At 45.0% G+C, this 27,062-nt stretch overlaps 1 protein-coding gene across 1 annotated transcript in view; it reads right to left on the bottom strand.

The window, feature by feature from the left end:
* The window catches only part of LOC135235065 (signal peptide, CUB and EGF-like domain-containing protein 3), a gene marked incomplete at its 3' end in the record, with an annotated part of 90,552 nt that extends 76,970 nt beyond the window's left edge, over positions 1-13,582 (bottom strand). Inside the window, exon 1 of the mRNA XM_064300263.1 lies at positions 13,160-13,582. Coding sequence (XP_064156333.1) covers positions 13,160-13,265 — 106 coding nt within the window. The remainder of the gene's footprint in view (positions 1-13,159) is intronic.
* Between the last annotated feature and the right edge of the window lie 13,480 nt (positions 13,583-27,062).

Here is a 27,062-nt window from a genome sequence, read left to right as displayed (position 1 = left end):
TAAGCTTAGCACAGGGTGCTGGTGACTCTGAGACACCAGACAGGATTATCGCATTCACAGATTGTCCCAGCCTTGGTCTCTCATATCACAGACCAATCACGAACATGTAATTTGTACTTCGCAATCTGCCAAATGAGGAAAAGGAAGTGGACTAATTATGTGCCTATTCTAAATTCAATGCATCACTGACAATTCCGCTATTGTAATGAACAAAAGAGGGCAAACTACATAAGGAACTGTTTGCTGTTTGTCAGGTTAGGTCAAATACCAAACGATTAAATCCCGTCAGAGAGCAGGCAAAATCAAACAGGGGGATCATTTACAGAAACAGTTGGTCTAACTTCTGACAAGAAAAGGCCAAGTAGTAACTCTAGCTTTAAGTCTATTTCATTACACATGCTTTTTTGAGCGCACATATTTAACCTAGGAGAACACATCAGATGCAATATTTGTTTTTTTTGGGGGAGCTAAAAAAAGGCACAGATCTCAGAATGGAAGCATTCCCTGAAAGACATGCGCAACGAAAACTGAAATGTACTGGAGCCGTTTAAAAATGTGAATGCCACTGCCGTGAAAATAAACATGTCAGAATCAATATGTCTTACGGTTCAGTCCAGAGGACATTCCACTGAACACTTGAAAAGGAGAATGCGTTCAGTAATGCTGCCCTCATAATTGACTCACGCTGGAGATGAAAAGCCCTCTTCTTCTGGCATTTTTGTTGATGTATCAGAGCTGTTGGGAACTCGCCTTGGCAATGGAGGCTAAAGTCAGTGATCTGAAACCAGGAGAGATAAACAAATCCCAAACAACCACCCCCCTAAATAAATAAATAAATTTATTCAGGAACAGTCAGCTCCTTTGAGAAAATTCCTTTGGAGATTTATTTTTAATTTCTAATCGTTGCAGTTTTTTCTTCTTTCTGGCGTGGCATATCATCTGTGATCTGCACAGCCTTCTGCATTTGGTTTGCTTCATGAAAGGAGCCCTCACAGCGAGAGGAAGTGAACCGGGGAAGGATATTAATGTAGCACAGAGCTTAGTGATTCCCTCTGCTCCCAAACTCCCTGCTGATTCTGAATCGGTGACAAGTACACAAGCGCTCGGAGTCAATGAGAGATCAGCAATGATCAAAGTATTAGGGAACAATCCGAACCATCGATCAGCTGCAACACGTTCACCTTAATTCTTCCCGCTAAAATGGAATCAAGCGGGGTCTCTGAGCTCTGAGCAAGCGCTCTCCGTCATGGCGGAGGAGGAAAGACGGACTTGAGTGACACACGGAACGGGACTGTTGTATTTTTATGTCAGTTACCTAACCAGTGATGCAGAATCCGGGCCTGGGGACATTCCATTCCATGATACACCCTTCAGACCACAGGCTGCCGCTGGCCAGGGTGCGAACCACTGTCAGGGGCCCTTTCCACTCAGAGATGCAGGAGAAGAGGCATATTTAGTTAGGGGAGGGCTGGGGTGGGGTTGGTGGGGGGGGAGGCCTGAGGTGTGCAGTTCAAACACAGAGGGGGGGGTGTTTACCCAGCGTGTTGAGACCCTCACTGTTTCCTTCAGCTGGGCACCCCCCCTTCCCCTCAGACACTTGGCTCTCTGGGGGCCTGAAAAATCCCAGTTCTAGAAATAGACTTCCTCCCTGGAGCCCAAAAGAGCACTGGGACACCGGTCAGGGGCGGCCAGAATGGCGGTGCTGTTGATGCTCAGGCCCTGGCACCCAGCACCGGCTCTGGAAAACTACAGGCCAATCACGTCTGTCGCTGCACAGCACGCCATCAACATGCTGACGTTTGAATGCACTGAAGGTTCATTAATGTAATGGAGTGCTTTAATAAGACAGACAAGAAGACTTCAGAGTTAGAGAACTACAGATAGTCAGGTGAATGGACAGATCTAAATAACACAGCAATGCCCATGGTAATGGATGCTGCCTCCTGTGGGAGAAACCACACCTTGCCTCAAGATATAGAACAGATTGTTAAAGGACTAGATCAGAGTTTTTTATTCTGAATCCAGACTAGGACCCACAGCCACCGTGTGTTACCTTTAGACATGCATACCTATTAAACCTTCTTTCCTCTTAGCAATTTGCACCCCCCGCTGCTGTACACAGCTTCAGCGTGAGCTCTCTTCCAGTACACTCACCCGAAAACTAACTGAATGTTTTTTTTTTGCACTACTGGGTAGCACAGCACTTAGCATAATTGCAAATTCTTGTATCAACACCACATGCTGGTTGTAACCCATTATCACGGCTGCCTTTCTGAAGGTACAGCCTGCGCTTATGGGCGGAGCCATACGTCAGTTTCACTGCAGCGCCTACGATGTCAGCTGCACAAGACGCAAACAAACCTGCGTTGTATCAGGCCGAAGAGCTCCAGCGTCCTGAAGCAGCGACATCCAACAGCAGCGCATCGGCCCACGGTCACTGCCAGCTGCCGGTGTTGCAAACGGGCACTAAGGTGCCTGCTAGCCTGGACCATTCAGCTGGACCATCTGCATTCTCCTAACAGCTAAACTCCTTTACCCGAGTTTACTGCTGCAGCGTCAGTTCTAAAATTGCTTCACTGCCGTACCGACAGCAGGCCGCTACTGGGCCACCGCGTGCTTGTTGCCTGGGAACAGGGGAGGGTGGCTGGGAGGCCCGTTCTTTAGACCCGTGCGAGCGGCCGGCGGGGTGGGGGGGGAGCTCTCCTTGCAGAGAGGTGTTATGCTTGGACTGGATGACCGCAGTGTGAGGCCAGGCCAGCGGTCACAAGAAGGCTCTGCAAACTGCACACACCTCCAAGGCCATTAGCCGGCGCGGGCCCGGCGGCTGAGAGGTTTGATGAAATGCAGACGTCAACATGAGAGCAGAATTTAGCATCCCCTTCCCCGCACATCCCTCGCAGCTAATGAAGGGACGCACTGTCTGTTGTTCCGCGAGCTTGTAAAACGGCAAATGAAAATATCGACTGCTTCCATCGCTTCTATTTTCACTCGGCCCTTCGGTCTCCAACTGCTTTGGCATTGACTCCGCTGACTGATCCTGGACCGGGATCCAAAAACAATCACTCCCATCTTCAGACCGACGCTCCTCTTTGGGCGAGTCTACCAGCTACAGACAACACAGCGCGCATCTTAGGATGAGACGACAAGAAAAAAAGAAGTTGTGAAGAAGTGGTAATTCATGAAGAATCTTTAAGATCTGAGCATGAGAACGTACGCACATTGGCTTTCGCTCCTGGGGTAGCGCAGAACAGTCTACAGAGCTCCCCTGTGTCAGAATGCAGCAGACGACAGTGTAATCACACTGTCAAATCAGTGGGGTAGCCGGCTCAGAGAGCCACGAATTGAGCAATCAATATTTCCTGACAGGTAATTAGGGCTCGGCTGTCAACATCAGGACTCAACTGTAGGCTTTAGCACATTGTCAGACAACCGAATGCGAAAGCACAAACCCCCGGAATGACATTGCTCTAGGGCAGACAGCGTTTTTTATGTTGTTCAAATCCAGGGCTTTAAAATCAGCATTATATTACCTGTCACATCTGAACAGAGAGAGGGAGAAAAACAAAAACACAAATGATGCGCTTGTATCGTGGGCGGGATCTGAGGGGTTGCTGATGGGAGGAACCAGGAGCGAAGACTGTTTACTGTACGAGGGGAAAACCCAGCGGCAGAGAGACGCCGCATGACAGGCGCTAAATCTGTCCCAAAAACCCAAAAGCTGACAGGGCAAAGTGATTGGGGGGGAGGGGGGGGGAGGAGAGTGAGTGTGAGTCAGGTGTTCTCCATCCCCTCATCTTCGCCAAGCACCCCCACCCTTATCCGCTTTCCCAGAATCCATCAGACAGGCCCCGCCCATCACAAAACACAAATGTCATGACCCGTATTACTGTCACAGGCATTACGCAAGACAGAGGAAAGCGGTGGAGACAGAACTGATGCCTTCTGGGGTACAGAGGAGGGGGACGGGGGTGGGAGGGGAGGGGAGGGGAGGGGGTTGGCTATAAAACCTTGTGGTGAGCTGTACTGCTTGGTGTGCCCACTTGCAGAAGTCTTTGACGCTGCACAAGTGCTTTTTGCAAGGGGGCTTTATGTGCTCAACAACAACAACAACACAAGACATCACAGCAGGAATCCCGGAATTTGCAAGCATTATGGGGGCATGCCACTCTTTGCACAGCAGTTTATTTTATTCTCAGTCATGAAAAGTTCTGTCCCGTTGGACCCAATTGCTAATGTCATTCAAGCACTTTGGAAGCCACTGTAAGACAGCAGTTAGCATTCACGAATCACCGCATCAGTTCCCCCTGCAATCGCCCCCCCCCCCACCCTCCCCCCAAAACTCCCAGAAGTGCGAGTTATCGAGCGGGGCCAACACCACACTTGTGAGTTTGTCCATATGTTACGACACTTTACCACAGGCTGCCAATCCTCATGATGCATAGAAATCACTTTATTGAGAAGCCCATTAAAGCAATTTAGCAAACGAGCGCATTTGTATCCGGTGCAGCCCGGGGGCTTGTGTACTCCACAAGCGCAGCCTTTCATGCCGTTCGCCTTCCCTGGCAGTCGAAACCGACGCGCCATGCTTCGCTGTTCATCCTGATGACACAATACACGATGACTAAATTACAAAAGTGAGTTTTCGGGTCAAATCCCTCCTGCCAGAAATATACATTCTCATGAAATGCCAGGAGGACTTCCATTGCCGACTATATTGCCGGCCGAGCTTTACCGTTTTCTTAGCTTCAGTTTATATTTGTACGCACATACAGAGTGGCAATTACTGCCGGTAACAAACTTATATTTATACAGCTACAGTGACTGACATGATCCTCTCTCCTGGCCACACAGTAATTAAGCTTATTGACTGCTGTTTTAGCAAAATGGTTTAAAGATATAATTATAACAGAGGGCAACATGGCAATTAGAGCTGAAGTGTGAGCCAGATATTTTTAGCTGGCACACAAGGTAATATAAAGTGAATGAGCTACTGTGCAGGCTGATGCAGGCTGGGATCCTATCTGGTATTTACTGCATGTGTATGTACATTAAGGGAGTTCACGCTGGCTGTGTTCTACTTGTCTGTAGGTTGATCTCTTAAAGTGATGTGGAGAAAGTCTGTCAGTCAATGTTGGTGGGGGTGGGGGACAGGGGGTGTTCACTGGCATGGATGCCAGTGCAATGATGACTATTTTAACTCATAACTGAATCGCAAGGGCTAAGCAACTCCAACAACAGCACAACTTGGCCGAAAATGACCCAGATCCACTGTTATATTGACATCTAGAAATCGAGAAAGAAAATGTTGAAAATCAAGCTGCTGCCACGGGGATGAATAAGTTAACTGTGGGCTAACACGTAGCACGCTGGACATCTCCACTTATACTGCTAAACAGACCACAGTTCAGAAAGACAGGACAAAAATCATGTGACCGCACCCTAAACTGCAATTTGCAGTATGATGAGAATAACAGGGGCAGACTAGTCCTGGGCATAGGATGGTCAGAACTTGAAGCTTAAAATGAACGTGCTACATTTGAACAATATCGACTGTGAAAAGGATTGTTCTGAAAACATATTTTCTCATCTGAAGGATACGATCTCCGAAGGCACAGTATCCCCATCACTGAACAGGGGCATCTGCCCTCCATTTGATAGAAAGGGAACGCTACCCCCCTGCTGACCTTCCAACATCCGTTTCTGCAGTAATTATGCCAGTAAATCCCCAATCCAAGTGCCAACCAAATTCAGCCCTGCTTAGCTTCAGTAATTTCACAGAAGAAGGTAACAGGGTGGATGAGAGGTGAAGTGCACCAGTCGATGTCTCAGTAACATTTATTTATTTCTCATTTAAAGGATGAATAAAACAAAGACATCTCCTCTGTTATGCTATGCAAACGCAAAGTGACATCTTCATAAAATCATCTTAACCTTCACTGAGTTCAGGTCCTCCCATATTCTCTGTCACGGGGGAAGTATTGTTTTCACCGATGCCGTCATCGCGGTTTCATCTCGGAAAGAATTAGCCAAATCTTGCCAAATGAAATACTTTGTCGTCGTCCCCCCCTCCTTTTTCCACTGGATTCCTTGAAGTGTTTGGTTTTTCCATTACTAAGCAAAATAGGAGCATTTCCTTTCATTTAGAGCAATCCCCAAAGCTGGTGCTAGCCTGCAGGAATGTAAACACAGTGGTCTGTAAACAAGTCCCTTTCTTTTCCTCTGGAACGAACATGGCCGCAGCGGCCTAGTTTAATGGCAAGCCTTCCCCAGCCCAATGACACAGAAAAACAACTGAAGGTGAATCGCAGGCCAGGTTAGCGGGCCCATGGGAGCGGGGAGAGATAAGAAAAACACAATGCTGCGCTTTCTTTCTGTCTTGGGCCTACGGGAGTGGTAGAGGAGGAGGAGGAGGAGGAGGAGGAGGAGGAGGACGAAGCCCTGCAGATGATCCTGGACCACACAATCGCCAATCGGTGACTCACAGAACAAAACAAATGGAGGTTGGGGGGTGGGGGTGGGGTGGGGGGGGGTGTTGGGTGTGGATTGATGATCTAAGGCTTGGCCCAGATGCCTGCTCCTTGGAGGAGCTGGAGGTCCCCATTGCCTTGGAGTCCGAGGTCGACGCTGTTCTGAAATGGGCTCATCGAGGAGCCCCCCGGGGCCCCTGGGTCAGTGTACCATCAACTCTGCCACTGCTCCCTGAACAGCGCACTGTCTGCGCCCCCCCATCTGCCCAGAACAAAGGGCACGACTGGCCTCCCGTCCCGCCAAGCTGAGGGGAAAATTATTACAAGCCTCATTTGAAGCACGCTGTTTACATTACACTGCGATGAAGAAATGGCTTCTAAGAGCTCTGTGGGTCAGCGAGGATGTGTGTGTGAGTGTGTGTGTGTGTCAGAGGGGCAGGGGGGTGGGGGGGAGTGGGGTGGTGGGTTACGGAAGGGAGGGAGCGAGTGGGTGGGACCACATTATTTGTGTGTATGTTGTTGGGCTGGGGGGTTGCAAGAGGGGAGGGGAGGAGGCGGGGCATTCAACTCATGTGCATTTCCAGTTTCTGTTCTGATAGGGCTTTCTCACAAACATGAGTAGAATGGCCTGCCTCTTCCCCTCCCCCCTTGCATTGGCCTCATTGGGACTTCTTAGAACTGAGAACGCATGCCAACTGTCAGGTACGGCGTGTGCATCCCAATTTTGGCTCTCCATACCTACATCACCCCAACAGGCAGACTCGGCCAGTGCCTTTCTGAACCAGATCAGCCCCAGTTAGCCAGAAGTTCCACACCTTCATCAAAATCCACAATAAAGCCACATGGCTTTTGCGTACATACATCTGAATGGCTAAAATAGCGGCATATTTCTCTTTCAAGGGCCCTGCTCTTGCCCATTTCCAGCTTCGGGTTCCCAGACACACAGTTTGGTCTGATTGCTGTGGTCAATGTTTTCTTAATGAGGTAGAGTAAAAACAAGTCCCTTTGAACAAAGAGGGGGCCTTGCTTTTCTTCAGCTTCAAACTCAACAAGAAAAAACAAAAGCAACAAGGGGCAGACACATTCAGCACACATTCAAAGAATCCATCAATGCCTTCAATAGCAGACCGTTCGCCTTGGCCATTTTTTTAGACCAATAGAGAGAATAATATTAGTAACCAAGAGGAGTTCAGCTACTAAGAAAAAGAATGCCTGATTGATGAATTCTAAATTTGCAGTTCTGGAGAAAGTGGTGATTTGGACCGTGGGAGTGGGGGGGGGGAGGAGGTGTTAGCCTGTAAAGCAGACAATTCCACAAAAAACAAGATGTTTTCACTTCCATTCCACCACACATTAAGGGAACTGTGAGGCCAGGCAAAAATTTCAGGCGGGGAGTGCCGTGTTATCAGAAAGACGTCCAGGATTTTACAAGTGTCTGTAAACACGCGTGTCAGCTGCCCGGGGCCGGACCACGCCGTTTACAATGGGCCACTTGTTGACGGGCCCTCAAACTGCCCAACTATCTCCAGAGCAACTGAAAACAATGGAAGCATAATGGACAAAGAGGCTACCAGGCAGGGAATCACACTGCCAAAGGGATCACGTTTATGAGCGGCGTAGTATTCATATTTGATGTCTGAGTAGAGAAATCTTATATTCAGTATTCTATCCTCATATGAAGAGCCTAAAATTTCTGCTTTGAGCTGACATTTATTTCCTCTTAATCTACTCCGCAACAAAATAAAATAACTAAATAAGTCAACTCTGCCAGATGTTATCAAGGTGCTGCGAGACATACAGTACCTATGATATGCAGGCTAAATCCACACAATATTCTGCTTGTTGTGTGGGTTTACTACAAGTTCAAGACAAAGCTTGTATATGAAATGCTAATCTAATAAAACGGGTCTGTAAGTGACAGCAAGATTTAACAGCCAAAAGAAATGTTTCACACAGGTTGTGCAAGTCTTTCTTAAACCTGAATGAAACCATTTTAAACTTTCTGTTTCAGGACAGACTGCAGTATTACAAATGCATGCAATTTTTTTGTCAAACTATCATTAAACATTTTTTTTTGTTTAATATGGGCTTATCTTGAGATATTTAGCCTCTTAATTGTTGAATGGACAGGATTATAGGGGAGCAAGCATGAAACATGGGCTTTGGATTAATTAGCCATTCAAAACTGCTGTGCAGAGAGTCTTCGTGGCATCTTGGATGACAGTAATTTCCTATACTGAGTTCCTGCATGCATTACCCCACAGGAATAAGTCATGTTTCTGGGAAAAACATTGACACGGGTGAAAGAGTGAGTACATATGATGATTCCATGGATATACAAACCAGGACAAATTCCGCTATTATCAGAATTTGATACAATATAATAATATATATTTTCAGACAATGCTAATAAGCAGTTAATGAACGAGGCCTGAAAGATGTGGTCTTTTCTGCTTCCAAGAAACAGACATCAAAAGACGGACAGAGTCAAGCAATTTATCATCACCATAGATGTGACTGCTTTTCACAGTATGGCTTCTCACAAAAAATTCCTGAACAATAAATCAGAGAAGAGACAAGGCATTAAACTAAAAAAGTAGGGGTCAGCGAATTTAACAGGAGCATTGAGATTGGAGGAGTCCAAACAGTTAAAAAGGCAAAAGGCACATCCAACTCTGCGCCATGGTGAATATGACATAACTCTGAGCTCACCGTGTGCATCAGTTGTCTGACATAATGGCTACCTTCAGATAACCGCAAACAGAGAGGCACTTTTACTTAAGCCTGCTTCCAGACATAAATCCTGCAAGCAAATCACCGTAATGGCTCAATAAACACTCTTAGTGAGACTTGCCTGAAGCAACGTATTAAGTACAGCAATATATGAAGAAGAGGGTGTGACAAAGAAACAGAGAAGGCACAGCATGCAGTGTCCTCAATACACTATCGCTATTCACCATCGTGTGAAATGACCGACGGGAGACAGTGCCGTTCTCAGAAGCACAGAAACTGATCACAGCCCTGCTACATTCAGTGGCAAGTGAACTGCTCTGTGCCGCAAAAGGTACCGTGCCCGCAGTCCCAACAATGTCTTGCTTCCTGCCGCATGTTGCAACCCCCGCCCCCCAGCCCCCGGGGCGGGAACAGAAGAGGAAATATGATAGGGTACATTTATAAAAGAGATGAGTGTCATTTAAAACTGCATTTGAATCACTATGTTTGCTCATTTGCAATAGTGCTACCACACTTGCTTTCTTATACTGTAACATGCCTTCAAACATAAATGTACCAGGGAAAATGAAAAGGAACAGCTTTTGGTCCCTCTACAATGGGTTTAAGCCTTTGACGTCGTTATGAATGCTACTTGTGTTATATGGATCTCAAGGTTGTAATCAGTTGACGTGCACGTATTGAAGGTGCCACACATTTTCTGACGGGTAGACTGGCAACACACCTCAGGCTCTAGGCAATCTAACCACAATAAACTTTGTCCATTACTTTAATTTGTCAATTTTTGCTAATCTTGATTTCTTCATGTTTATGCACAACATTGTGATTTCAACAGAGGCCAAAACAAACTAAAAAATGGAAGAGACAGGCCACTGCCCATAGCTGGAACTGAGGCCTTCACTCTTTCACCCATTTCATGCTTTGAGACCTTTAGCACATCGATTCACAGACCGACCGATATGAACAGAGAACAATGACACCCATCAGGATGCTTTGAAGGGGACGCAGCTCAGCGTCCTCGACAAAACAAGGCCAACTAAAGCACCTCGTTATTCTGCCTCCTCGTCACAGGCTCCCAGCAGACAAAGACGGTACAACGTGGGACTGTTTCGAGCGGCTTGTTTTGAGATAGCCAACATAACTGGGGCCGACATCTAAAGACCGGGTAATTTATCTAGTGGAAAAAAAAGGAGGAGGGACAAGGCAAAGAAAACTGAAACAGTAGAGGGGTAGGGGGAGTGGAAGAAGGTGGGGAAGTTGGTGAAAACATCTCCCTTCCTCCGCCCTCTGTGGAAAAGTCCGACTTCCAGGTACGTATCCAGATGCTGCAGCCTCATTGGTCAGTATTTTCACAGCTCCTCAGTTCCCACACCCGCCCCTAGCCTGGGATGCTCCTCCCGAGGCTCTCACTGCCAGACCTTCAGCCAGAGGAGCATAGGTTACACCAACACAGCGACCGCAGCGTGTCATTTTCCCTCTGCCGGTTGCCGTGGTGCTGCGGCTCCGACGGCCCCGGAGGGCTGAGAGGCAGCGCCCTCCCCTTCCCCGAGACACCCCACTCGCTGCGGCTCCCAGGGCACACTCACGCCGCGATGCCAAAGCAGCATGTCGTTTTTCATCGCATGCTCTTCTCTACCTTTACCGACCTGCCCCTCTGCTTCATTTTCTTTATAAGATGGCGTAACGGTCGACCCTCCAAACACAAATTAAGCTGATGCAGGAAGAAGAGGCTTGTCGCAAACATCTGTGTTTAAACAAATATTGACCACGCAAACTGCCCCTTAATCTCGGTCATTGTCAAGCGCATCCCCCCCCTCCCCACCTCCTCACCGCCCAACGGTTCTTAAAGGTGACAAAATGGTGTTGGTGCACTTTTAGACCTGGCCCTGACCAGGTCAGAAGATTCCTTAATTCACATCGGTCATGCTCTGTTGTACTCCCTCTGCATCTCTCCAGTCTTCCTCCCCATGCTGCCACCTCAGTACAGCCTGTCCATACAGTCTGCTGCCTGGCTACCTCATCAATGCCAAAGTCTGCACACTGGTCTGTGAAGCACAAGCAACAGTTTAAATCGAACGCTGGCGATAATGTTTGTATAAAAATCGGGGTTCAGCTTCAAGCGTGCCTTTTGACCCACACTTACTCCCCTGTCTGACTCTGACTGCGTAGTACCGTTCCCTTGAGCAAAGCCATCATGCCCTCCCATTAGACAGACCAGGCTGTCAATCAGTGTTCATCTGCGCTGTCTAACAGGTCAGATGCACACATTTACACAGGTCCTGTGAGACTTGATGAAATTGCTGGAACTGTGGGGAGTGGGCGGGGGGTGGTGACCATTTCAGGACTGCAGATTGCCAAGCCGCTGACAGAGCTAAACGTGTCCTCCTGTAAAGCCAGCACAGTGTCACTTGGCAGGGCACAGGGGGCAGCTTTACAGCCGCATGTGGTGCCGGCCATGCCAGCATCACATCACTCATTAACAGGTGCGCGTCACTGCAAAACGTTGTGGTTAACTACGCCCCGGACGACTAAACTTGTACACCCAATGTTGCAGAAAATTGAAAAAGGGAGTTCTAATTGCAAAATGTAAATATTGGGTTTTCCCACAAGTAGGAGCAGACCACCCAGGGTGTAAAATAGTCATTTTCCCCCCCACTTTCGCTCCTTCTTGACGGCTCGGGTAATGTCTTTTTGTGTGTCTGTGTGTGAAGCACCACCAAACATGCATTCCTGAAAGCGGCCATATGGACTTAAAGACAGAAACAATTTTACTCCTTGTGTTGCCACACTGAACAAGAAAAATCTATTGAGATATTTTTTATTTATTAGGTTGTTTAACTAAAACATTTTCCCTAAATAAAAAAACAATCGCTACCTCCTGTGAATAGCCTAAGTGACCACACAATTGTTTTACCATTGCCATTATTACAACTGTTATTATCTTCTAAGAAGCATACAACAGTTTCTTCTCACTAGACTACAAGTCAGGAGCATCACATTTTCACTTCACAATAGGATCTGTGCTTATTATTGCACACTTCCAGCACAGACAACACTGACAAGTGAGTACAGACAAGTGTCACATACAACTGTAAATTACTTGGAATGGTGGCGACAAATAGACTATAGTTTAATGGCTTTGTCTTAGGTAGGTGCTAATCTTTTCAGCACTGAAATTCTGTGGTTTTGTTGTCTTTCAGGACTTTTGTCTTTCACCAATATTTCATCTTACACTATTACAATACATGAAAGTAACTCTTCGGTTGGTACTGTATGTGGGCCACTCAATAAACAGGTGGGAAATTGTACTTCGATATTTTGGTTTAAACTGCGGCAAAGTGAACTACCTGTGATGCACCGAGAGTTGAAAAGAGTAGGTAAAGTGCAGTACGGATCGCACTGGCGCAAGTTCTCACTGCGGGTGACACGGCCAACATTTTAAAATTAACTTCTTTATTGAGGTACTAGATGAGACCTTGCATGTTCAGAGTCCGAAATTATGAGCTTGCCTCGCAGTTAAATGCAAAACTATTCATAAAGTGATTGTTTACATAACGGTTTAGGGTTGTGTCTTTCCCTTATTAATTACAAAGGTCTACGAAAATAGTGTACCTGTGAAATTTAATTAAATGTTCTATCAGCAACAAAATAAATGAGATGGACACACTGTTCCCTTTAAAAGTTTTAGTTTCAGGAACTGTACTGCCATAAACTTCGTGGAGTTTCTAGTTCGGGTTTTTATCTGACTTCTCACCGGCTACGTCTGTAACAAATTACTTATTCATTACTTCAAAGAAAGCATTATTTACAAGACACTGGAAAATAATTCCTGTTTCTCTTACCTCTGCACAGAAGTATTGTGATCCTAATTTAAACACGTTGACGACACCAACCTATATTTGTCACAAATTTAAGAACGCCATAACAGCATAGAAATAATTATCAGAAGAAAAAAAACTTACCTTGAGAAGATTTGCTTCCCAACGCGCGAGCTGGCTGTTGGACAAAGGCAACCAGGCAGAAACCTACTAATCCAATGCTAGCGCGCATTATAATGTGCGTATACATATTACATGCATAGATTAAAAATACTCTCTGTATGCAAGGCGTTAAGCAAGAGCAAGCGAACGATATCTTTTGAGGGCTCAGTAATAGAGTGAATATTCCTCTCTTCTTTTAATCCCTACTCGGGGCTGAGTGTTCCTCTCGTTTATTTAGCCTATTTTGTTTCAAATGCTCGGGTAGTGAGAGGTGCCCGTCTATGTGCAGCTCAGGAGACAGAGTTCTGTGATCATGTTCGACCCCAACCAATTTCAATATATGAGAGAGAGAGAGAGAGAGAGAGAGAGAGAGAGAGACGAGAAGAGGAAGGGGGAGGAGAGATGAAGATCCACGCATTTCTCCAGCCCTTGCTCTCGCTCTCCCTCTCTCTTTCTCCAACTACTTGCAAGGATTTCTTTTTCTGCAGGAATTTACAATCAGCTGCTGGTTGGACCGTAGTGGGGGTTACCATGGAAACGGCTTCCGTGGGCGAGAGGTCAGACTCTGGGACCATGTGCAATCAATGGATCAGCTCGAGCTGCGCCCAATGTCCAGACCAAACAAACGTTACGGCCGGGAGGACACTTTTCCCTAAGAGAGGAGAGAGAAAATATGAAAAAGGAAGTTAACAAAAAAATACACAGGAAAATAAAGTTCAAAACCCGTTTATTTCAAGTTGAAAAACCGAGTTTCTTAAAGGCCGACAGCCTTAAACAATTAATAGTGGAGTTATAGTCAACTCGGCACCCTTCATAAAATTTTAAAGTACATTAATCTCTTTTGAGAATATACTGCGTGCCAGCACCAAATAAAATATGCATTTATATTGCATAAGCACATAAGCACTGAAGATGAGCCTCACATCTTAATTAAGAACCTATTTTCTTATGTAACCAACGAAGTGATGCTTCGATACCCACAACAATGTCATAGCAAGTTTCGCGATATTAAAAATACTGCATTTAAATGAGAATTTTGGAATCGGACTAATTAATACAATAACGCAATTCACGCCTAGAAGTGACGCGCACTCTAAAATGTTCCAGTGATTGTTTTCTTAGATTCTCTTCTAGTCCTTCTGTGTTAAATAATCACTTATATCTCCGCAGACCAGATGTTACATTTTACTGGCATAATTTGTACGCAAAAAGCAACGAAAGAAGCTGTAATGGTGCCTCGGAAACGTGACAGTTACCTGACCTTCCGCGCAAGTAGCACAACAGAGAGCAGAAAACGCAGCCTAATTATCGCAGTTCCCTCATGTATAGCCTATCTGTCACTTCGGGGGGAAAAGAAAAAACGGCTAACTAAGCTGTAAGGAATTAATCATGTGTGCATGCAGTAATTAAAGACCGGCTCTGCCTCTACTGTAGGAAGCTCTTAACTCAACCCATTAGGTAGCCTTGCATTTTACGCTTTCCTTTCTTATATATTTTGTTTTTACAATTTGAGCACTTCTGCATGCTACAGTATTCTCTGCACTGGGATCCTAAAACTCCACAAAGGCCCCCTCACTGACCTCTGAAACAATTTTCATACACACACTCACACACAGCATAGCCTAGACACAGTAAAATGTCCGCTGTTTGTTCGATTTAACAATTTAACATTGAACATTTTACTGTGTAGATGTGTGCTGAAAGGGACCAGGACTCAACCCCTACTCATACCGGCCATTGTAAGAGCTTCATGCTACTGACAGCTGAGCCACAAACACAGTAGTCCTGAGACTACACCTTTACCTGACCAGCAACAGAGCAGCAGACTCCCACCAAAGAGTGATTTATTGCTACTGTTCCTCTGTAGTTATCAATTTATGTACACACGTCGCTTATTTGCTCAGGAGGCGCCAGACTGTCAGGGAATATTTATTTCACTTTTGCAGACTTGGTTTGCTCCTGGTTTCTTGTTCATCACAAAGTCATAAAAGGGTTGGAGAAAAGAAAATGCAAACAAGCATTAGCCAGCTCCTGTGATTCACTGTGGATGCTTTTCAAGTGGAATAAATGCAAGGCTGTCAAAGGAGTCGTTTGCATTAGCTGCCCATTCTCACTGGCATTGAGTCCTCTTTCTTCTTCCGTGCCACGGTCCTCTATGGCAAGCTGTTCCCGCACATTGTGCTTTATCTCATGTAATATCGCAACTTGTGAGCTGGCTGGAGGTGCAGCTTACAGTGCCAGTGAATCACACGCTGTGTACAAACTGCACCATGGGAAATAACATGGTCTCTATGTCACTTCCTCAAATCACAGTGACTTCTGACTCACACAGTTATATTTTTTATAATCTTCCAAAATATGACTGTACTTGGGGACCCTGAACAATGTAATTATTTTGAAGTAATAGTGTTGAAGTATCTAGGCAGAGTATTATTTGTATTTATTTGTTTAAAAACAATTCTGGGCTCCCAAGTGGTTCAGTTAGTAAATGTGCTTGCCACAAATATGGGCTCAGCCTTACTGCCAAGCCCTATAGTCCTACAGCTAGTTCAGTCCTGGGCTATGTCAATAGCCAACTACGATTGGAAGCCAAGAGCAGCCAGCCACAGATAGCTTCATCCCACCAGGGCAGTGTGGGCTAATGTCCACCAGTGTAACTTGAGTCAATTTTGTCTCAGTACCCTCTATCTACTGTACTTCCCAGGCACCTACAGGTTAGGTAAGAAGGTAATACAAGTGCTTATACCAGATGGAGAAGGGGGGGGGGGGGGGGGGGTTATGTTAATCTATTGAACTGCTCCTGCCGCCCTGTCTAACTTGAGATTCTTAATCCCGACCACATTAATTTTCATGTGTGAAAACAAAACATATGACTTGAAGTAACATACGTTACTTTTTTCCAATTTCATTTTATAAATGGAATTATTTTTATAGTTCACATGTGCACTCTTCACATGTTGGGAGTTCACATGTGGTTTTTGAACACATTATTTTTTCGTAAGGGAAAACCCAAACTATTATAGTGTGATTTTATTCATTTTAACTGTCCATATTCTTTGTACTGCATAGCCTTGTTCTTTAGCCTGTTGTCACCTCAACTGTTTTATTTACAATAGTATAGACAGTACTTAAAATTCACAGGTAAGATCTTTCTTAAGTGCACTGTTTGCCGTTAAGATGAAATGAATCATTTAATACATCTTTTAAAAAGTCTAGATATTCATCTCTGAGCAACTGAAGCGTTTGTTTAATGCTTTAAAATTGAGATCAACTCAGTGAAAAGGCATAGCTCCTGTCTGATGTGTTTTGGTTTGTTTTTAATCCTTGCCAGGACTGTAGATATCTTAGAGGAGCTTGAAATTCTATGTGACACTTGGGTGGTAAAAATTCTCCGCTTTGGCCTCATCTAACTTCTCATCCGAGAATCAGCAGTCTTGTGCGTTGTTCAAATGAAACAGATTTGAAGTACAACACTACAGTGCTATGTGTACATTGGTCAGAATGACTACAGTACGCCTCTGAGGAGAATCACTTAATGCATACCAGACATAACATGGACAACGATGATTGACTCAGAAATGTACACACTGAAACATAGTGTGTATTGTTGCGGAGGCCATTCCAAGTGACTCATCATAATTTACCCCTAGAAACCACCCTGATTTAAGGAAATGAGTTATGAGTAATTGTAGTACTTGTAATTAGGGATCTGGGGGGGGGGGGGGGGGGGGACTGTGTACAAAGCGTATGTTTGGCAGACCCTCAAAACAAAGTATCGCAAATAAACCAAAAATAAAAAATCTGCCTCACAACCCAGAGTTTGAAAGCAGCTGCGAAGCACAGCCCAGCCACAGCAAACAGAATGCTATCTGTCAGAAATGCTGCTGCAGCTGGTTGAGTTGGAGGGTAGCAGTAACAGTTCATTAAGCAAAATGATATGTGCATGTTCACAGGCATCACATGATTCATAAATATAGTCATTTCACATTAATGGCAACAAGGGCAGCATAGCAATGTTTTATTTATGACCCTTGCTTTGACAGTCTTTAGTCACAGAAGAAGAGCAGAAAGAGAAAATATAGCAGACAGAAGTGAAGGAGAGAGCAAGAGACAGACAGAGAGAGAGCCAGAGAGAGAATGAGTGAAAGAGAGCTAAAAAAACAAGCAACAGCCAGAGAGAGTGAGAGAGAGAAAGAGGGAGGGAGGGAGGGAGAGAGAGAAAGAGAGAGAGAGAGAGAGAGGGAGAAGAGAGTGAGACTCAATGCACCAATGCATTTGACCTTCTGTGTGCCATGAGGTCAAGGGGTCATGACCTTCTAGCGTTTGTGGTTTCAGGGGTTGTGCAAGTGAAAGGCAAGGGGAGAATTAACCCTTTGAGGTCTATTTTAAGGGTTGTTCATTTTGCAGACGAGTGTAGTGCACGCGGGTGCACATATATCCAAATTCAATGTCTTGATTTTATTGGCCCTGACACCTCTACAATCTGAAAAACACCTTATTACCAAACCTACCAGTACCATGGTCTTTATGACTAGAGGAAAAACAACAGAAATACTGTGACTGCAGTTAGAGTACAAGAAACAGCTCAGCCTCTTTAAAAATGCCTTTTAAAAAGGTCTCAATAGGCTAGCACATTGATCAATTATGCAGGACATAAGTGTTTTTCATTTTATAGGGCTATTGTGTTGTTTTACGTCATTTTATCCAAAGGACCAAAAAGCATTCCAGCTACTAATTATGTTATGTTTCTTCCATATTTCAGAGAGGTTTGAACGCGTTCATTAGATGAAAAATACAAAACCGTGCGTACTCATCGGTGGTGTATTTTAGGTAATCAGATGGGTACAAGATTTTGCTGTTTCAACCTGTTCCCTGGGGATTTTCCACAGCCACACCAAGGTTCTTCGGCACTGAGTCATGTAAGACTAAGGCACGAATTACTCTTTTTGGAAAAGGCCCGCCTGATAAACTGCCATGTCGGCTCACAATGAACATAAACCATTCAACTGTTGTCCAACAGAAAGATTAAGGCAAGTAATTATCTACTTGCTTAGCAGACCCCCTAAATACACAGAATTTTCATATTGCATTGATTCTGTTTATGTACATTTAAAATATTTATTACAGCACCAGCTTTGCTGGAGCAACTTGAGTCTCCGTAACTTGCTCAAGGGCAAAAATGCAATCTCTGCTCTCTCAGCTATGATTCAAACTCTCAGCCATCTGGCCAGGGTTCCATTGCTTCTAACTATTACCACAAAACAAACGTCCCATTCCACAGAGGGTACATGCCCTTCTTTAGAAGGAACTGGTTCCAAATCCCAGATAACAGATTATTCAAAACTGTGGGGCATCGCAGTCAATGTTTGGCAAATAAATTTTTCAGGATAATTTTCAAAACGCACATTTCTGCGCTAGCTGGACTTCAGCCTATAGAATGTATTCTAGCCATCCTCAAAGAGCGAATGTCCTCGGGGGGGAGCTGTGCATGGCCTGGTGCTATAATTACATAAAGATGCTAAGGGTGAGCGAGCGGCCTCACCCCCAGTCCCAGCGTCCTAGTCCCCTTCTTCCTCTCTGTAGGGGCTGGAGTGTTTTGGTTCAGACGCAGCTGGGGGTTTATCAACATCGCCACCCCCCCCCCGCCGACCGAGAGCCGCTTCAGCGCGGCCGGCTAACGCTCAGCCCAGGAATTCCTCAGGCCTTCGCTTAGAGGCCCTGGCGTCCGAGGGGGAGCGCGTTTAGCCCCCGTCCGAGCGCCTTCTCTGAGCCAATCGCTGGGCGGCGAGAGGTCTGCCTGCGCACTTTTCCACACGGCCACCAAAACGTCCACAGGATTTCAGCACAGTGATGGGAAGGAATGACGTTAGCAGAAAGTAACATATTCCTTTCCAACTCCACTCAGGCTCCAGTCCTAAAAACTATAATAAATATAAACTATTATATATAATGTGTATTTTGTAGAGATATGAAAAGGAAAAAAAGAGAGAAAGTGGGCTTTTCTTGGGTTCAAATCCATAGGGGAGAGCGGTGCTTTTGAGGAGTGAGGGGAGAGGGGGTCAAACAAGGTCACATACTTGACAAGAGAGAGGGACTACACACCACTCCAGGCTATGGGTGATGGGGGCTTGTTTTAGAATCCAGAGAAACTACGTGTGAGCTGGTATCTTATCACCAGGGATCCGAGTGGAGGCGGGGGCAGGCAGGACAGATGGCATCTAGAGTGGCCCGTGTGCTTTGCCCTGATTTGGCGGCCCTTGCGCCCGTCTTCTCTAAGTGCTCGGCAGATAGACAGGGCCGATAAAGGCAAGTGGCATGGAGGCCGGTGACACACTTTCAGCTGTTTCGCATAGCAGCCTGGCACTGCACATCCCAAAATACGGGTCGGGATGCACTGATTGGACAAGAGGGGACGGTGGGAAAAGATTGGTGGGAAAAACAGAAAATCACCTCATTTCACCGCATCCATAAACATTCAATTCCAGCTAAACGCTACATTGGCAGTTATGCTGACATACATTCATTTTCATACAATGGCTTGGCTAAGTATTCAATTCTGATTGAATGGGAATGGAACAGCAGAATCCGCTTGGATGACTTTTCACACCTGGCGATCTCAAGCCAAAGAGACCAAATTGTTTTGATGTGTCAAAAAATGATGGTGAGCCCGTAAACCGGTCGCATTGATTCGGAATGGTATCTCATACCTCATACCTCAAAAAAAACACAGTCGGGAGCCTGCAACGCGTATAATGCACCCCGCCCTCTGCCCCAGTGGTTCCAGAGGCAGGTATTTCACAAGAGTCATGGATAATTACACAAATTGGCATCTGTGGTCAGTGGGTGACAGTCTTTTCATTCTTAGAGATTTTGGCCTTTTGACACAGCAGGCTGAACATCTCTCACCATGTGTTTTCAAAGGGCAACAGTCCATGCCACATCCAAGCCAAGGGCTATATACGCAAGCCAAAATGAACACCTGGCATTCCTGACCTTTTTTTTTCTAGACAGTGCCCAATATGAAACGTCACCTTTAGTAGGGAAGACATCTCCGTGACAGAGTCCCTTGCTTGCGACACACTGTGTCACGCTAATCCCTTTACATTGACAGTTTTATCGCACTGCGTGCCGTCTGTGCACGAACTTCAGCTGGAGCGCTAATCGATTAGATCATTACGCATACATTTCAGAGGCCCGTTGAAAGGAGGAGAACTGGTAGCTAAGCTAACGGGCTTATCAGTCTGCCTGAGGGAAGCTACCTCCCGTGCCACAGACGTAGTCACGGGAGGCGGGGGGGGGGGAGCGGGTTGGGGGGAGTCCCATGACCTCACCGTCTAGCCACAAGGTATTTACACATACCATGCCAGGACTGCACCATCGTTTTGCATGATTATGCATTTGAAAGTATGAGGGCATCTGACGCGCTGGGGTTTAATGGTTTAACAGGGTGTGTCAATGGCTAATACACGGCATGAAATGTACAGCATGCATTGAATAGGGCAGCTCAGAAAAAGTGTATCTAAAAAAAACCTGTCTAAATTCCATGTACTGCACTCAGCTTTTGCCAAAAAAATATGTTTAGTCTTGTGAGTACTTAAAAACGACTGTCAGTGGGGGTGAGGGAGGGGGAGAGCAGAAATATGACACTGTGTTGAAGGCAAGGAGCTTTGTGAGACCATTGTGTTCCATCAAAACAAACCGTTTTTGCACGCGGCCGGTCTGAGCGAGTCTTTTGTCTGGGCCCCGCGGCTCGTCTCTGTGCTCAGGAGGGCTTTTCTGGCGGGGCGATGAAAACGGGCCAGGCTGGATTCCCCGGGTCGCCCCGGGTCGCTGTTCTCACTTTCCGAGGCCGCAAGACAAATTGGTCATTGTTGCCCAAAGTGTCAGACGGCGAATCGGGGCCAAAGCAGAGAGTCTTAAACTGGGCGGGGTGGGGGGTGGGAGGAGTGGGGGGCGGGGGGATTTAAGCGACAGGAGGAACACAAAATTGAGAACCTCAAAGGGTGAAAGACAAACAGTGAGACCCATTTCAATCCTTAACAATACTGGCTGTGGAAGTCTGACTGCGTGCACGAATGTGTGAGTGTGAGAGAGTGAAACAGAAAGCAAGCGACAGAGAGAGTGAGAGAGTAAAGGAAAGAGAGAGAAAGTTTGCATCTGCATCGGCAAGCTTTCATAATATTTCCTTTATTCGTTTAAATACCACTCTTTACAGGTACACACTATACACAGCAGCCAATGGAACTGGATTTGTTTTCACCATACCCTTAATAGACTTCTGTCAGGCATCCAGACTGCGCAAAGAGATATTTTCTTAATTTTCACAGCCCAAAATACCAACTCTTTTTACTAACTTACTAATTAATGACCCCATTGCGCACACCTACCGAAAATTGCACTAAACATCAGCCGAGATTCATTTATTTCCCCAATTCTCTTATCTGCAAATTGTGCAAATATAATTAAATTCTTCCTTCTGTCGTCAAACATTCACACCAAAACCCCAATTCCATTTATATAATGGTTTCAGCCTTCCCCCATTTCAGCATTCTTTCTTTGCAGAGATTAAGATTTTTAATGTTTAGCCGCTGTTTGGTTTTGTGTTGAATAATTATACCCCCCTCCCATCATATATTTAGTAACAATGGCAATAAATAAATAAATCTTAATTCAATCCTTTCCATATGCAGAATAATCCCCTTTAAAGTCCTAAATCCAATTTACTCATCGTGTGCATCATAGCTTCAGGTTACGAAAGAGGAGTCTGGCTGGCTGACTTTCTTCGGTTTTTATAATCTGATATATATTGCCCAAACTGAGACTAACCCTCCCTTGAAAGAACCTGCTGACAGATGGCAGCCAAACACCCAAAATGCCCTTGGCATCTTAAAACCATCACACAAGAGCCCTGTTTGCATCATCCACAACAAAACTGATATTACATGGTATTATGCATAGACATGCCGAAACAATGTCCTGGGCACCAAGCCTTGGAAACTTAAAAACCATAAACGTGTATACAGTGCCGACCAAAGGAGCGTGAGTAAACACAATACACAATAAAATTATCATTTCATTTATTTTATTTTATTTGATATCAATCTCTGATAGTGCTATGGAGGAATTTTAACCCACTCTTCATTGCAGAACTGCGTTAATTCAGACAAACTGGTAGTGTTTTATGAACTGCTCTTTTCAGGTCCTGCCACCTGTCAGGACTTTGATAAACCACCCCAAAACTTTAGTTTTGCTTCATTTCAGCCATTCAAACACGGACTTGCTTTTGTGTTTTGGATCATTGTCTTACTGTATAACCCAATTGCAATTCAGCTTCAACTTACAGACAGATGACTGGGCATTATTTGTAATAATTTTTCTGGTAAAGAGCAGAACTCATGGCTCTTTCAATACTGGCCAGTTGGACTGTCGGTATGATGTTCTTACTGTGAAATAATGTATTTGCTTTACACTAGACATAATGGGGCTTTTATTGCCCAAAAAGTCCTAGTTTTGATTCATCTGTCCATAGAACATTATCCCAAATGGCTTGGGGATCATCAACATTTGCTTTTTTGCAAATGTGAGAAGAGCATTGGTGTTTCTCTTGGTTAGCAGTGGTTTCCGCCTTGCTACTGTCTCATGAATCCCATTTTTGCCTAGTCTCTCTTATTCTGGAGTCATGAACACTGACCTTAGTTGAGCCTAGAGGCCTGCCGTTCTTTGGATGTTCTTCTGGAATCTTTTGTCACTTCCTGGATGAGTTGTCGCTGCGCCCTTGGGGAAATTGTGGAAGACTGACCACTCCTGGGAAGCTTTACCACTGTTCCAAGTGTTCACCATTTGGAGATAATGGATTTCACTGTGGTTCGGTGGAGTCCCAGAGCCTTAGGAATGAATGAATGAATGAATCACTGCTTTTATATAACACTTTTCCAAATGATCAAAGTGCTCACCTCACCCACCATCAAAGTGTAGCACTCACCTGGATAATGCATGGCATCCATTTTGCACCAGAATGCTCACCACATATTAGCAAAGGTGGAGAGTGAGAGAACATTTTTTTTAGCCAATTCAATCAGGGCATGATTAGGTGGCAAGTTTGAGAGAGCCAGGTTGAGAATGGAGAGCCAGGACACTGTGGAACCCCGTACTCTAAGTGCCATTGGGGTCCTTTACTCACCACAGTGACTCAGGACCTCAGTTTAATGTCTTATCCGAAAGACGGCATTTCCTACAGCACTGTGTCCCTGTCACTTCACCGGGTTTGAATCACTAGATTCAACAGGGCTAGCTGCATTCAAACCTGAGTGTGTTCAATCAGCTGAATCTACCTGTCAGTTAAATGTAGTTAATTGGTGAGTAACACACACGCACACACACACTGCTTAATGCAGTCCCTGTTCCTACTCATCATCAGGTGAGACGAAAGCCAGCCAATCTCTAGGATGTACATTATAAGAAATAGCAGCAGTTGCATTATGCATCTCGTTAAATTGACCCATCATTGTGGGACCTGTGCCAAACAGTACAATATCGTTAGCTTTTGGTAAGCTCTGCATTACGGTCAGAGATAAATACTTGGCTCAGAGCCTGCATAAATTGGTCAAAGCATCTTCATCCTTACAACTAACCTTTCACAGAAACTAAAAAGCCACATCCCCAAGCAACACTGCCTATATTATCCTAAATTTGTTCAAATAACTTTGGCAAGGCAGGTACAGGGCATCGGGCACTGTGTTACCTGACTTCACAAATTTCAATTCACAGAAATATATTACAGAATATGCAGCAGCAGGAGCAGCAGAAATACTAAATGGAATTCTGATTAAAAAAGGCACAGAACCTCTCAACATGAAGGGGTGGGTGCTACCAGTACCTTTAAAACCACATGCCCCACTGCATGTTACTAGCTTGTGTTCATGGCCAAAGTAAATGTTGCACTATACAGAAAATGCATTATGAAACTGAAGGACAGTGAACAATACATTAAATCAATTTAATGATTAACTTTTTCACCGTTTTCGTAAAGTATGCAGCATCTACCGTAATCACAAATCTGTATCTGGACATGGCACTCTGACCATTCATTTGTATTGGAAGCATTTCAGAAAACAGTCCTCCTAAATGTGTAGTAAAAGGGGAGCATATTGGCATCCCTTTCATTTTATTTTTGCAGATCAACTGCATGCAATGGTTGAATAATAACGGCTTGTTATTTCTTAGATAACATCGTTACCTTTCTGAAAAGAGTGCGGGGTTGCCTTTTCCACCGACGAAACATTCCAAATTCAACAGGCACGCACGGGTCTCATCACGAAGCAGTGCTCACACTTCCAGTACAAACCCGGACTGCCCTCTGGTGGCCATTGAGAGGGTTTGAATTATAGAGGTTTGAATCCATTTTTGGCTGTACCGCAACAGCGGGGCCAGCCCTACAAATGTGTATGTCTGTGAGTGACTGACTGACTGACTGACTGACTGAGTGAGTGATAAAGTTACACCGCGCATGTCTGTGACATCGGCCGGTTCGGTCCAGCCATATACCAGGTTTTAACCTGGTCTTGTTTCAGTATCGACAGCGATTGACGTTCATGGAAACAATATAAACACAAAAGCGATTCAGAGATGGTTAAATCAAATACATCACACCCAGTAGGCATGGCACAATGTGATGTAGGGCATGGTGCGACACAGAGTACAGTGCGGTGAGCACACAAGTACATCATTATATGCAAAATATTCAGTGAAAATATTTAATAGAACAGCCATTTTAGGCGTAACATGTCACGCCCTCATCACACAAGGGTACTACCAAACCATTAATGCTTACATAATGGCAAATCTGGTGGTGAGAGCACAGAAAGGTTAGCATTCCATTGATGAAAATATGAACTGACAGAAGCTGTCACATCACTTTCTTCAAGTTCATCTAGCTCCTATGCATCTCTGAAAATGCCAGAAATGTGAAGCGCAAAAGAGATGGGCTGCATACCTACATAACACATGTGAACATTATGCATACCTCTCTTCATTGTTCCAGGGGTTGGTTGGACAAAACAGCCCTACAGCAGCAGCATTGCTGGTGGTATTTATCAAGGCATCACCCAGAGTACGACCACTTTTACCCACTGTGCATCACATGTGGTTTCCTCCTCAAACCTTTTTGTGGTCCACACTGACCCACATCACATGTCTGCTCTCGCCTCTCCCTGTCCCCATCCATGCAACACATGTCTGCGTGCTGACTCATGACATTCCTGAAACACCCAGGCCAACTGGGCGGTTTGTCACACCCTTCATAGTGCACTAAATTCTAGATGCTTCAGTCATCAATGAACAGTTTTTTTTCTCTCTCCAGGGCAGGCACTGCTTAGCTCTATGCATGTCAACCCGCAGTTTGTCAGTACAAAATAGGCTTTTCTGTAGTTCTGAGACCTACGGCACAAAAAGACAAAGCTGGCAGAGAACACTAGACAGTTCAGTAAAACTGGGACAACGTGAACAACAAAAGTAAACAATGGGGGGAAAACAATGGTTAGTTTTAGTCTTTATAAGCCAGTGTACCCCTATCGCTAGCCATACTGCAAGTGATCTGAATCAGGTCAGCTGATGTTCATTTGCTTGCTAGCCAGTTTGCAAGCGGCTACAGTTGGCTCAGGCCATTTGTAATGCTTTAATTAGGGACTGCTGTCTGGTGGACAGGCAGGCTGTCCATGCTCCAAGCTGGTTTTAAGGACAAACTGGTAGACCAGACAAGCTTAATTATGCTGGCAATGTCATGGTCATGATGGGAGATCAACATGCTCATGCTAGACAAGCTGGGTCCATCCAGTATGCAGGTCATCGGCATAACCACCTTCACCAAGGTTGCCTTACAACAACCGCTAAATGGAAACAACTGCAAATAGATTTAAGGCATAAAGGAAGAAAGCAAGCAGTGCACGACTGTATGGCGACGTGGAAATTCAGTGCGTTTCCAAGACAGGTAATACAGAAGACTGACTCGGGAAAGCCGAATGCTTTGACCTTTTAAGAATGATAATATTGTTTGTCCTTGCTTGGCATTGGATTATGTGCATCTAAAAAGCATATTTTTTTCTGCATTGAATGAGTCATAACTTATTAGAAGAGATGCTGAAATCTGTCTTCAGTGCCAAACTGGTCCCTCAGTAAAACACTAGTGTGAGCTCACAAAAATAATAGCAGTCGTATATGTCTACATGTATTGTGCAATGTAATATACACCCATACTTTATGTTTGTCTGTATCCTTGCAAAGACAATATATTTTCTTGTCGAGAGATGCAAATCTGAATCCCAGCTGAGGTTGGCTGTTTAAAGCAAAGCCTATCAATGTACTGGAAAATCAACTCGATGAATGAGGTTTCAGAATTCCTACGATTGAATAATGTGAAAACTGTGGTTGCCCTGTTTGAGGGAGTCACCAAAGCAATTAAATGAGCTCGGGCGACACACTGAACAGGTTCAACTGGTTTAGCTGTCACAGCAGATAAGTCAGTTGGTGCATCAGTCGGGAAAACTAGCATGACCTCATCCTGTTGACAGAACACAAAAGTCACACGTACATTAGATCCTTTGGTTTTTAAATGAAGTGCTGTGTGAACAGAAGCTGAAAGTTTCAGGAGGTCAAGTAATTACCCTTCCGGAGACAATTGCTTGACCTCCAGTGAAAACTTCAACATCAAGCCTCAGAAAAAAGTTCTACATGAAAGCAGTAAAATCTAAGATGCAAAGGACAATGTCTGGGATGTTTGGATTCAGTTGCAGTCTATGTTGTGTACATGAAAAGATGACGCTTCTCCTGTCTTTATAGGTTTAAGTCCTAATCCATAGACTCCCCTGGGTTTCTACAGAGAGGAAAAGAG

Source organism: Anguilla rostrata, chromosome 11, assembly GCF_018555375.3.
Source record: "Anguilla rostrata isolate EN2019 chromosome 11, ASM1855537v3, whole genome shotgun sequence".
Taxonomy (NCBI): Eukaryota; Metazoa; Chordata; class Actinopteri; order Anguilliformes; family Anguillidae; genus Anguilla; species Anguilla rostrata.
This window is presented reverse-complemented; position numbering and strand designations above follow the sequence as displayed.